The following is a 14,151-nucleotide window of genomic DNA, read 5'->3' on the forward strand; positions in this document are numbered from 1 at the left end:
AACCATGAGGATAAGCTATAAGTTTTTTTTTTTTAATAACAGGCAGACAAGCACAACTCTTTCTCTCTCTCTTATCTGAATACATTTGCGGGGAATGAAATCACCTTTCAATGAGGCATCTTGATCCAGGCTCAAATCAGGAGAACTTAAGCCTGCGGTCGAGTCTGCACAATAGACAGTAGTCAAGTGTGAACTACCTTCTTATGCAGCAACCTTAATAGCCAGAGATAAAAAATTTAATAAAATGTTTAATACGTTGCCAAAGCAAACGTTGTTGTCTTTATTTATCTAGAAAACGGACTGAAGTCTAAACAAGTAAGAAAATTATATTCGATTTTGACCGAATCTTTTACACTCATCTATAATCGGTAGAGAGCTCGGCTAATTTTTTCTTTTTTTTTAAATAAAAGTTTTTGTCGCACAGGTTTGTGGGCGCTGTAGGCATGTCCTTGGAAGAGTTTAATTCACTTTCAATTTCTTTTGCAAATTTTGAAGCGAAATCTTAATTTTCGTTAACGGGGAGAATGTTTACCGCAAATGCTATAAAGTCGCGCAGACAGACGGATGGACAGACGGACATACTTAAGTGCATTCTAAATTTAAAATTTGAAAGAATTTATGTACTTTAGGGTGTTTTTGAAGATTTTTGCTGTGCTTTATGAAGGTATTGAAATGATACACTATAACATTGGGTAGGCGTGGTGATTTTTTTCCATTTTTGTATAGGCAGCAGGGCATTTCAATTCGATAACTTGACGTTGGCGGCCAGGAGAATGTTTACAACAGATATTACCCGGCCAGAAGGACAGACAGACATGCTTAAATCGATTTAAAGAATATATATGAACATTGTCGAGTCTCTGATGGTTCTTTCTGGGCGTTGAAAATATTTTGGTAATATAATTATACCCCTCATCGTTCGGTATTGGGTATAAAAAAAATCAACGGATTTATTTGTTCAAATTCCGATACTTTTTGATTCAAGTGTACGCATGCGCCTTCTATACAAATGAACAGTTCATTCATGCCAACTGTGTCTGGGCCGATTAGCGGATGTCTTTTTGCAGATGAGTTGAAAAACAAATGCAATTGATTCGCGATGATGATGATGATGATTATGATCATGATCATGACGATAATGAGGTGATGATGATGATGATGATATTACCAACAACACTAGTTGTTATGATTAAAAACAAAAAAAAAAAAGAAGCGCTCTATCTGGAGAGACTGAGAGAAAACAATATAGCAGTGGAGCATTACCAGGAATTCAAGTGTATCGAGCAAAATTAGCCGCAAGTTGAGTGGCAATCAAATCAACTAAACCGTTGGGAAATAAACACTAAGTAACGGTAACTGAAGGAAAGCACACACAATATGCGATTTTAGCGGCAAAATTTCAAAGCGGAAAAAATTTCGAGTAAATACAAAAAAAAAAAAAAAAAAGACGAAAAAAAGAAAATTCGAAACTAAATTACGTGAAAGTGTTGTTTTTCCACAAATTTTATTAAGGATTATGTTTAGAAAAAAAGTGCAATTTTCCACAATCAAAATGCATTTTTCAACTGCAATATATACCGTCTTTATATGCATTTGTGCTGAAGCAATCATTTTGAATGATATTGACTTGAAAAATTTTGTTCGCAGCGGTGCTTTAGATGTAAATATTTTACGTTGTTTTCTTCGTAACCGCAACACCTGCCCAAGTCCTTATATTGAATATCGCTTATATACACCGTAAGTGAAAATTTATTAAAGAAATAATATAAAATATGATAGAAAATTACAAAGCAAACGAAGCGTTTATAATGAAAATCATGTGCGAATGAAAAGAAAGAAAGAAAGAAAATTAAAATTAACAAAAACAGAGCAAAACAAAGAAAAATTTTGGGGAAAAAATATTCTGCCCAAACTGTGTTAAAGTGTAATAACTAAATATGGAAAAATAATTAGCAAATAAATCAACAATTCATTTGAAGCTACTTAATTAATTAATTAATTAAAAAGTGTTTCCCTAAACCTGTTTTGTTTAACGCATGTTATTTACGAATTAACTTCAACTTGAAAGTGCAAATTTACCGATAAAATAATCAAAAAAAAAAAAAAAAAAAAAAAAAAAGAAAAGACCGGAGATTAAAATAAGTGGCGTCAAGAATTTCTTGCATAAATAACAATTGCGGCTCTTGCGGGTCCTACATTTTTGGGTTTTTCTTCTTTTATATTTAAATTTTATAATTTTTTGGCGTCTTTTTTTGACAAGGGTCTCATTCATAATCAGTGAACAACATGATTTGTAGAAAAATAGTGGTTTACTCCTCATCGCAACCTCACTAGTAATGTTCTAACACTCAAAGTCATTTCCCTTTATAATACTTTCATGCAAACGCCATACCCAAATACGTAAGGAAGATTGCGAGTGTTCGCAAGAGTGTGCGAGATGAGTCGATATTATTAGTCAATGAATCTGTAAGCAGTTTACGCTTTACTTTTACGACAAACTGCAAGTGTCGGATTGAATCGGTTTAAGAAAAATATGTGATAATTGGGCAAGTCCGACCTTTCAATACCCTAAGCAATTTGTCTAAAGCAATTCTTTATTTATTTCTTCGATAAAATACAAAAAATTCCGCCTTGTTCCCATGTAAAGGCACACTCATCATGGAAGGCGAACGGACATATTTTTAATCCACTAAAGTTAAGATTTGGTTGCCATGAAAAAACGTAGTTTTCATGAGCTACGTTTCAAGAAATAGATCTACATGGTCAAAATTGCGTCCAGTTAATTCTCGTGTCATATTACCCTTATATCAAGAAATTTTTATCACAAAATATTATAAATTAGACATTTTTCAAATACAAAGGCTTCCTTTTTGTAGGCTTATTGACCTATTCAATCCACTTTGTCTTTGAGGCAAAACAAGTTAAATGCAACAAATTTCATTAAAAAAGCTCAAAACCTGCGAGAAGAGACATCGGACAGAGAAGCAGAAAAGCCTAAACCAATGCAGATAATGATTCCTAAACGATCAGTGTAGTAAATGATGCGTCTACCTCAAGTAGTTCGAAGTGTCATGTTCAAGAGAGATATACCCTGCACCACAAGTGCTGAAGAACGTAAAACTTCAGATGTCCAGAACACATCGTTCCTTGTCTGAATAAGTGCCGTAGTCATTATCATTCAGATACAGAAAAATAAGTGAAAACATTATAAACCCTCGGTCACTTCACTTAACATAATTAAGTTCAAAATCAATCTAGCAGAGTTACTTAACCCATAAAGTTCTCATGTTAAATTTGGTCCACGTTCATCTGTATTTGAAATATTTCTCATATAGGCTTTTGTAATTTCATCTGGCTGCCAGATGACAGGTTGGTCTAAATTGAAAATAGCTTAAGACTAATAGGTTCGTTGATAAAAAATAAATAAATAAATTAATATACAAATTTGGACAAAGACGTCTCAAATTTTTAATTACTTCCTATATACGACCTTTTTAATCGTTTTCTATTTTTTATTAAATTCTTAACTTTGGAAAATAGCGGACCAAGGGATGTAGAATCTTGCTGCCTAACCTTAACCATCTTTTTTTTCATTTAATTTTTGTAAGACCTATTTGAGACGTTTTTTTTTATAGATCTGGTTCACGGTTAACATTAAAATATATTCTTTTTCACTTAGTAGGCTTTTTCGTTACTTTTTTTATTCATTATTCATTATTTTTTGCTCAAAATTATTATCAAATTATTCCTGGTCTCACCGATCGTTAATAACCTTAAGAAGAACTGGACAGTTACTGCACCTGTTTTCTTTACTCATTGCTATCGTTTGCAAAATTAGTCTTACGTCATGGGAATAACGTTACGTAGGTGAAAATATATTGAAGCTTTTTTTTTTTTTTTATTTTTTCGATAATTTTGAGTTTTTTTCAAAGTCTTGTAGCTATTGAGGATTGAATAAAATCTATATTTTTCACTTGACTCAATTCTTAAATCTCTAGCAGAATTTTCATGCAAAGGCATATGACTATATCGGCAGGGAAAGGGAGGAAAAGGACTGGAACGAAAAAGAATTAAAAAGACTTACCACCTAAGCGTATTAACTAAAAGCATAAGAAAAAGACTGCCAAGAAGAAATAGTACTACAAAGGAGCCTTTTTCAAGGTTACCACTTCTATCAAAATTCCTCGCATCTAAGCTTGTGTAAGGCCCAGACAGTGGAAACTGGGGTCGAAGAATAAGGAAAACAACAAATCAATCGTATGATTCTACTTCTTCAGCTTCCTTTTACTTTCGCAAGCGTTTCACCTGCACACACACACACACACACACACATGTCGCGCTACGAAAATCATATAAAAATAAATAAAAACCCAAAACATATCAAATCAAGAGTCGAGAAAATAAAATAAACTAAGAATATAATCGGAACTTGGAAAAGATCACTTCCCGTGAAATGATTACACCATCGTGGCGGGCATTATAAAAAGGAAAAAATGTATATAAATGCATATATATACATCTAAAGTCAAGCTGACCGCCAACGTTATTAAGGTTCAAACATAAAACTTTATGTTCACACTGAACCATTTTCACTTGACTCAGTAAATCATTTGTTGTTGACTTGGTGACTTGGTGGTAGAAGAAGAAGAAATAACGAGTGAAAAGTTATAATTTTTATTGGAAGCAATAACCTATTAACGTTAAAGGTTAGATTAGGAATCTACTACAAATGTATTCGAAAAAGTAACTGCCTCCGGAAGGAGGTTTTGCCGCAAATCTCAGGAAAACATTGCACAAAAATGAAAGACGCATGTAAGATTTCTTTTCCATAAATGATTGTCGAAAATTCAAGTTTACAAAATTTAAAATTCATTTAATTTCTCAAATATTTTTCCTCCTATCAAATCGGAAACTATGTCAACAAACGCGTTTCGTTTGTGTTAGTAGCGAAAACATTGCTCTTGACCATGCGAAATAAGGATTTTTTAGTGTATAGACACAAACAACTTCAACAAGTTTTTTTGGCATATAAAAGAAGAAAAAAAAAATTGAAAGTGCAATAACAACAACAACAATAGCAGTTAGTTTATAATAAGCCGGCTTAAATTGAAAACCAACGACTCAGCCAGCGAGTCACAAAATATTTCATTTCCATTTATGTTGTTTAATGTGCACACTAATCTCACTTGCAAATGTAAACAAGTGTCTCTTGATACTACTTTTTCTTTTGATCACTGTACTGTTTGAAGACTGTGCTGTTGGGATTTACAGTCGTAAGTAAATAAATAAACAAACAAGTTTTTGCTTTCGTTTATCATATAAGAATTTTTATTTGAATTTTTCTTTTAAACCAAAAACTTATCCATAAGAACTGTCTATGCATTGCAATCTGTATTAAAGAACTGCATGGTTCGCATGATTATGGACGGACAGTGTTCATGATCAAGGTAGTAGTAGTTTGGTGATGAAATACATTTACAATTTGGGATCAGTTTTAGAATTTTCACCTTAAACTTGTGGGAACATTGTGAACAGACAATGGAGCGGAGATCTTCGTGTTCAAGCATTATATTATGCCGATCAAAAGTGTTTATAAAAAATAGTCTTTCATTCAAGCATAGTAATATAGAATGTCTGTAAAGGTTGATATAAGATGAATAGTTAGCATTTTAAACGTTGGCAAATCGCGCAAGAATACAACAACAACTCAACATATGCATTAATGTCTTCAATTGATTTAAATACGTCAACGTCGTACAATTGCGTTTCTCTCTATTGCTAGTACGTTTACAACAGAAGCTTGAAAGCTAAACCAGAACTAAAACAATGGATTATTGCTCACTAATGCATGAACTTCTCACCCTATACACACTTAAGACAACTGGTAATGCCGGTAACGCGAGCTCGCGTCGGATGCGGTTCACTTATTAAAATCACTTTCCTGGGACATTGCAAAATTCATTCATATCAGTTCTAAAGTAATCAGTTAATCACTTTGTATATATATAGTGAAGAACCCTATCTTGAAATATAAGCAAATCATAAAAAAAGTTTGAGGTGCAAACACAATCACATTAGCAGTTAAATAGGAATAGTGATATCAAGAATGCGTATGCGGCCTTTTCCAAATATTAGAAATCAAATCAAAATAATCTTGACTTAGGTCATTGACTTTGTCGTTCTCTTTGTCAGTTAATTTATTCCTTTACCATCTTGCAAGTCGCACTAATTGAAAAGAAATTTTAATCTTAACTCATATATGCTGGGGTATGTGGGTTTCAATGTGCTAAGAAGAAGGACGCCCTGTTTCAGATATTGATCCAAAATAATAAATAGTAAAAATTGTTTAATTTTATGAAAGTCCCAGCAAGTCAAACCTTACCCCGCCAACAAGAATGGAGAGAATTCTTTACAAACTTGAAAACAAATTATAAAAAAATCATTTCATTAAATATCGTTTGATTTCTTAAAAAGAGATTGATTTGAAAATTTTTACACCCGCAATCAAATCAATAAAATGCATCAATTTTCATATCCCGTTCGTAATACTCAATCGCAATGAAATTTCCGGTTTTCAGCTGGCGTGAGCGACGCGTTTTGTGAACATAAATATTTAAAATTGTGCCTTTTTGTAACTTGCACGTCTCGTAGCAATAATAACCAGGCATAACATCAAAAATGCACAAATACTTTTTTCTAACAACAAACAGGTCAAGTTTTGTGCGCAACAAACCGCTTTGGCGGGGAAAGTAACTATTCCCTCTTTATTCGAAGGACATTGCACTGCAACTTTTCCATACTTTCATGATAAACACAACGGATGCATTACGATGTATAAAATGCCAATTATGCAATCTAAACGAACCATTAACATTAACGATAAAATGAAGTATTCATGGCAGTCGACGGTGGATGGAAAGCAGCGTGTGATGTGCTATGGTTTCTTCCAGCCAAAGAAAACCCTCGCACTACGACCGCAAAAGACTGTGAGTTTTTTGTCATGATGAAACTCGCAGAAAATGTTAGCAACGCTAGCCTGGAATCTGCTAACCTCACCATTGTTATCGACAAGCACTACTCCTTCCATTTAGCTCTGACTACATGCAATGACTCAATGTCTGTTCGAGTAGAACTTTCGTTCTTAAAACGATAACCAAAATAAGTTTCTGATACTGCACGACCCGAAAACATCCACAAGATGATTATATTCTCCCTAAAAGATAAAAGGAGGCAGCTAATCACAGACGATACTTTTAATAAACCATTCTTTGTAATTCTCTTGAAATTTTCAATTTTCAACAAAAAAACTGTAACTGTAAACAGAGTAATGAGCCTAATAGGTATTTTTCAGGGAAACAGAAGGAAAACACCTATGAGTTATTAATAGTAAATATATCAATAGTCAACTTAATTAACAAAAATGTTACACTCTTCATTTATAAACAGTTCGCGTCAAGATTTGCGTCTCAAGGTTTACACAGCATTCATATTTATCTCCCAATTGCAATTTTTTCGAGTCACTATCTCTTGATTTCTTTATTGATATTTAAAATCAAATGAAATGAATTCGTTTCTACACGAGATTACCTCAAATCGGATTGTTTCAGAGTCATTTGAAATCTCAATTACATAATCTTTACTTATCAAGGCATGAGAGATAATAAAAAAATTAAAAGTCATTTCAACACTTGACTGGCTATAAATGTTTTACTATATTTTTAATGTGAATCTCATTATCTGCTTATTAATCAATGTCAATAACTTTGTTCCTCGTAAAAAAATTGTTTGATTACATAACTACGTACATATATGTGCCTTTAATAACACAAATTTGCTTAAGGTGTAAAAACCATTGCAACTTTCCTGCATATTTCTCTAGACATAGACTAGACTGACTGCTTCTTCCCCTTTTTCAAATTCAAATTTGAGTCAATTACACTGCCTGTCCCAAGGTAGCGTAGTTTAAAGAGACAATGGCCCCGGTTTTGCCGTTTTTTACTATTTCTCAGAAATAACATTTTTTTTCAAGTACGTAATAACCACCTCGACGAGTATTTTTATTCTATCCAAAAAAAAAAAATTTCAAAAACTCTTTCTCTACACTCGCACCACTTCCATGGCCAAATTTCAATCAATTGCATCCAATTAAAAATAAAATGAGCTTAAGGCAATTGAATTAGGATATTTATAAGTTATCCCACATTAAGTAAATAAACGAGTTGTGCCGTTTGGTCCAATTGCCCATTATAGCTTATCTAGGCGCAATAAATAACAATATTGATATATTAAAATTATTCAATATTCAATAAATTGGAATAGAAATAAACGCAGTTCACTCACTCACCAATTCACTAGTAAGAGAATTACCAATGCCGGACGGATAAATACCTCCGTCCCACGCTCCTTTTCTTTAGGATCCCCCATATAAAATGGTGATGGAGACCATGGGTAGGGCAAGATATAGACTTGCCTTAGGTATGAGACAAAGCCGTCCGGTAAATAAGTTTCGTCCCTCCGTTTGTCCGCGCAAGGGTTTTGTCACGTGAATTTCTTGGATGTAAATGTCTATGGAGTGTCTGTAGGATAAGATTTGAAAGCCCCTCAGCTCTCCTAAACTAGCCAGCTTATCAATGATACGCGCATCCATCCGTTGGCAACCTGCGATTCTTTCCGCCCTTAGGACTTTTCCGACTTTTTGACCGTTTCTTTTTTCTATTTTACATATATTGTTTTATTCCGTTTACCCATACCACACACAAAAGCGACAAGAGTTTCAGATAAGGAGGCAATTCTAACTTGCATAAAAGTCCCCCCGAAGTGGGACCCGAAAGAGAGTAAACGTAAAAATTCAAATGATTAGCAGACATGATATGTTACATAAAAGGGGCCCAAGGGGAAGAAATTCGGTTTTGGAAGTGTCGAACCCTATCGACATCTTGAGTGTACCTGGAGAACAGAATATCAATAAAATATTTAACTTGTACTCTACCGGCCAATAGTTTTGATTGCTAATGCTCATCCTACTTTTTTTAACAATAGACTAATGAAGTCCATTTTTTGCCGAAAAGAAAAAATATCGAACACTAGCAACATGGGTTATCGGCCCTATTTTAGAAAAGATTGTCATAAATCGACAGTCACAAAACAAGTCCTTCATTGTAAGAATTTGTCCATAATTGCAGATTGGAGAGAAAGAGGTCTAATCTGAACACATATATTATTTTTATTAAATTTTTGGATCAATATTTGCCCCTTCTTATGAGCTTGTAATGTCAAATTTTTCAAATCATTTTTTTTTTTTTTTTGTAAGCTTTTCAGCATAACGGATGTGTATATAGTCGAATTAAAGTCATTTTGAATTTCAAGCTTTCAAGTACAACTCTATCTCATGGAGTGGCAATTGCGGTTTTTGTCTCTTGTAATTAGGCTGCCGGACGGTGCTATTTACTATTCTCTTTCTAACGGCAGAAATTTGTCTCTGTAAAAAATTGCCAGCAACTTACCACAAGCGGTTTAAGCAACTGGAATACACATCCATATATTCAACAAACGCATCTACAACTATTACTATATATATATATATATATATATACTTAAGGTTCGTACTCTACATCAATTTTAACGATCAGGACACGAAGCTAAGTAAAGACTAACATAAGTCTTGCTGGTCATTGGCACATGTGCATCTTGTAGCCTCGACAGAGTGTTTCTCAAGATTGCAAGCAAAATAGAATATCTGCGTTCTTCCAAGACGATTTGGATTTTACCCTAAAGGGCTTGCAACTTTCGGATTTTCTTATTTTTATGTGGGTAAGACTAGATCTTACAAGAAAAAATATATACGGAACTTTTTAATCCCCAATAATGACCCGCATTTCTCTTTAAATAATAAAATTATTGATGCGTTTAGTATCTCTACCTTGGTGCCATCTATTTACAAATGTACTGAGCCTCGTATATTGATTTCATTCATTCAACATAGTAATTAACGGTATTTCTATTACAAGCCCCATTATTCTTTTACACGACCTTCTATTTGCATGTAAGTATGTATAAACATTTATTCACTTATTTAGGCGTTTAGTTAAACATATCATAAAAACAAAACCGAATGTTGTTTATTTTTCACTCTCTCTTTCTTTTCATTTTCAATCAAAGTTTCAATGTCATGTAGCATATAAATAAACTTGGTTTCGCTTGTAAACGGAAAACAAAGACAAAGAAAGTCAAAGAAACCAACCGTATTGTTAATAATAATTTCAAATTTCCAATACGTACATAAAAGCAATTGTTTACATAACAGTTTAACATGCTTGTGTTTATGTACAGATTTTCAGTATTTTGTTATGATTACTTTTATTAATGCAATGATCAATTTTCATTTCTTTTATATATAAATATGTATGCGCGTACGTGCGCCCGTGTGTAATGTAGGAAATCGTCACGCCACGGTATCAGACTAAATATACACAATCCGTTTACAATGTATCAAGGCGGCTTTAGTAAACATCGCGAAACGGTATTTATAGTGCATGGATTCAACGGTACGTCTATCGATCGTCATCTGCAGTATTTAAGGGACGGTTAGTGAACGATAAAAAACAGAAATTTGAAAGACTTATTAAATTCTTATTTAATACATTTAAGCTTACATATCAAGGGACTACAATGTAATTACCGTGGATTGGATGCCCTTAGCACGTTATCCCTGTTATTTGCATTCTTTAATTAATACGCGATTAACAGCGCAATGTACAGCTCAAGTAAGTATAAAACAAACAAGTAAGTAATGAAACCATAGCTAGTTCTTTGTACTCATACTACGCATACTACGCTCAAGAAAATAAAAAAATCTATGTAAACAGTAGTAACGTAGCCAATGCAAATGAAACAAATAAGAATATTATAGTGGGGTAAGGCCGACCTTAGATATCTTACACCACTTCGTCGAGTACAATTATTCGATAGTTTCGGTAATAGTACAACAAAAATTACACATCATTTTCAAGCAAAAGTGAGCCCGCCCACAACACATGACATGGTCCAGATTACTTACTAACTTAATAAACTTTTCAAAAATTCTATTATTTCTCAGTTTCCTTCAGAAGAAACTAGAAAACAGACTTCCCTTTCACGATAACCCCTCTATATGTTTGAAGTCTAAAAACTAGACTGGATGCGATCCAAATTCTCTACCATTACTCTTTTTCGTTAGATTGTTACTATGCACCAATTTTCATCATAAAAAGTAAAACCTTTTTCTAAAAGGCTTACAATTCATGAGAAATCTTATGATCGGATGGGGTCTAAGAAATTGATCCATGTGTTTCAAATTTAGTCCACTTAACTTTTATGTCAAATTACTGCTATGGACCAGTTTTCATCATAGAACATCAACACTTAGGCTTTTTCGCCTCTAAGGGTTTTTATTTCTTGAGAATCCTTATATATGGCAGCACCCAAAAAATGGACCTACTTGGCCCAACTTAGGTAAGGCTGCTTCCTTTGTCATTTTACTATTATGGGCCAATTTTCACCATGAAACATTGATTTAAAGATCCGTTTTTCGTAAACACGGTTGCAGGAGAGGGAGTTCAAGAAATAGGATTATTTTTGTTTTTTTCTCAAATCATGTTTAAAAATTAGTTAGTTCATATCATAAGTAAAAATTTTAAAAATAAACCGCTAATCTCTTTGATTTGTTTACTTAGTAAGATCTTCGCCTTTGCTTAACTCTATTAGACTGCAACAGAGTTTACCATATTTTGGGTTTGCTTACTAAACTAATCTCCTAGGCACTCTCGTACTTCCTTTACATACTGACAAAGAAAATCCGCAAAACAGTTTCTAAAATTTATTTTCTACTCAAATCGAGCAACGCGTTCAGGCATTCGATATTTTCTTCGCCGTTCATGTAGCTCGAACGCAGTTGAACTATTTTGTATGTACCTATGGATTTACCATGCCGCTTTTTAACACGTCACATGTCCCTTTTTCGCAATACATTCCCTTTACGTTTTCCGTTATCTAGGCAGCACTATGAATTATGTAGAACTATTCCAGTATTTTGGCCAGAGTCTCACTCATTATTGTTATTAATTGCGTGCGCAAACCGTACGGCGACGTTCAAGATCTATTGTACTCGCCCATGCCCCTAGCCATTTAGTTTTAGGATTTTTGCAAATACCGTCAACTTGCTTGGATCGAAGCACCACACAATGTCCGGCGTTGTAAATTGCTCGTCAAACACGTGATGTCTATGTCTGTAGATTACCTCACATTGCCATGGAATATGACGAGACGGCGCTCTCGTCGCTTGGCAGAATCTGCCTGAATCGATGTCGAACATCCCCTTGTATTTTCAGATGTTGTAACTCCGTGACTAAACATAAGTCGCTTATTCTTAATTCCAGTAGTTAATGTGTTATATCGGAAGATTTTATAAATCCTTTGGCGTGCCGTTGCCCTGCATGTCCCATTAATATGGCTCCTTGGTACGCCAAAAAGGTTCAGGATATAACATGGTGTCTCGGGCTTCCCTGTTGGCTAGGCAGTCAGCCCTTTCGTTGCCCTCAACACCCGAATGGCCTGGCACCTCTATTAGTTACACATCATTGCGCCAGCCTACCTCATTCAAAGTTTGAATGCACTCCAAAAAAAGCTTAGATGTTATCAGTGGCCCCTTTAGGCCTTTCAGAACAAAGATATATCTTACTAATGAACTCATTCAAGCAATTCACGTAAATCGAGAAAAATGTTGTTTTTAAATCCTTTCTATGATTTCTTGTGGAAAATTTTAGATTTATTCGTTTCTTACACATAATGGAGCATTTCGAGAGAAAATGACTTGTGTCGGTCACTCGTTGGGAGCCCACATTTGCGGCATGGTTAGCAATCATTTAACTATTAAACAATACCGTATAATTGGATTAGATCCGGCCCGACCATTAATTGAACGTAAAAAAAGTAATCATTTTCGTTTGTCACTAGACGATGCCAAGGTAATACAAGTGATACACACGAACGCCGGTTTTCTTGGACAAGAAGGCAATAGCGGTCATTTAAATTACTGTATTAATGGTGGACGCGCACAGCCCTACTGCCGAGGAAATCCTATAAGTAAGTACGAATTATTTCTCTTCTTTCTTTAACTTAAACGGACTTTACAATAATAGGACGATCACGCTGTTCCCACTTTCTGAGCATTTGTTATTTAGCATCGGCCGTATTTAAACATAAAAAATATCTGGGTGTTCCCTGTCCAGAAGGCTGTGTAGATATCTCCGGTCCGCAACGTCTGCCCCTTAGCAGGCGAAATCCTTTGGCTTTAATAGCTCAACTAAAAGAATTTTACATAGGCAATGATGCACCAGACGAGTAAGTATTACGAGAAACTATTGCTCTATATCTGTCTTGGAGGTGTTTAAATCGGATTTTCTTCTCTTTTCAGTGCTATGGGTTGTTACTGCATAGATGTACCATTTGCCAAACATTGTCCATTTAGTGAAGTAACGTAAAAATTTTTTATGATAGTTGTAGTTGCAATTTTTAATATAAATTATTATTTATTTTATTAGTTTAATTTAGTTTAAAACTTTTCCTCTGAGATCTGAAATTAAAAAAACTTTAAGACCGTTTTTCTATAAATTGTTTAAAACGCAGGAATTCTCTAATCGCATAATAAATACATATGTTTTAAAAGAAACCTCTCAAATGGTGTGATGATAATTCTTAACAACTCTCCTTCATAATCTCCGGTGGTTTTAGTTACGCACGAGTTTGTTTTTGAATTTTGATTATATAGACTAGAATCACATAAAGCCTCACAGAAGTATTATGTCGTCTTCAATAAAATGTCCTAATCAAAACGCTATTCGAGGCGAGACTACAACAGGAGCATGAACTGGTAAAGTGTTCAAGCAGGGCCAAGGAGTGGTTACAAATTTGCCTCATTTTCCTCATTAATCTCATCGATGAAATCAGTAGACGGGATAGCGGAGACTTTTAATAAGTCTTATAGGTGCAAACGCCCATGTCACAAAGTTTATAAGTTCATAGAAAGCAAATAGAATGAAAATATTTAAATTTAAATGAAGGAAGGAACTGCCTGTAAAAAGTGATTACAAATGATAAAAATAGATCGAAGGATCA

At 34.1% G+C, this 14,151-nt stretch overlaps 1 protein-coding gene across 1 annotated transcript; it reads left to right on the plus strand.

Annotated features, from left to right (window-relative positions):
* Window positions 1-1,491: 1,491 nt before the first annotated feature.
* Window positions 1,492-13,542, plus strand: LOC119633903 (lipase member H-A). Its single transcript, XM_038027718.1, has 6 exons — window positions 1,492-1,737; window positions 10,435-10,583; window positions 10,648-10,763; window positions 12,801-13,119; window positions 13,176-13,377; window positions 13,451-13,542. Exons 1-6 carry the CDS (start codon window positions 1,517-1,519, stop codon window positions 13,515-13,517), a joined length of 1,074 nt encoding a protein of 357 aa, XP_037883646.1. The 5' UTR covers window positions 1,492-1,516; the 3' UTR covers window positions 13,518-13,542.
* The last annotated feature ends 609 nt before the right edge of the window (window positions 13,543-14,151 follow it).

This window comes from Glossina fuscipes, unplaced genomic scaffold (genome assembly GCF_014805625.2).
Source record: "Glossina fuscipes isolate IAEA_lab_2018 unplaced genomic scaffold, Yale_Gfus_2 2, whole genome shotgun sequence".
NCBI lineage: Eukaryota > Metazoa > Arthropoda > Insecta > Diptera > Glossinidae > Glossina > Glossina fuscipes.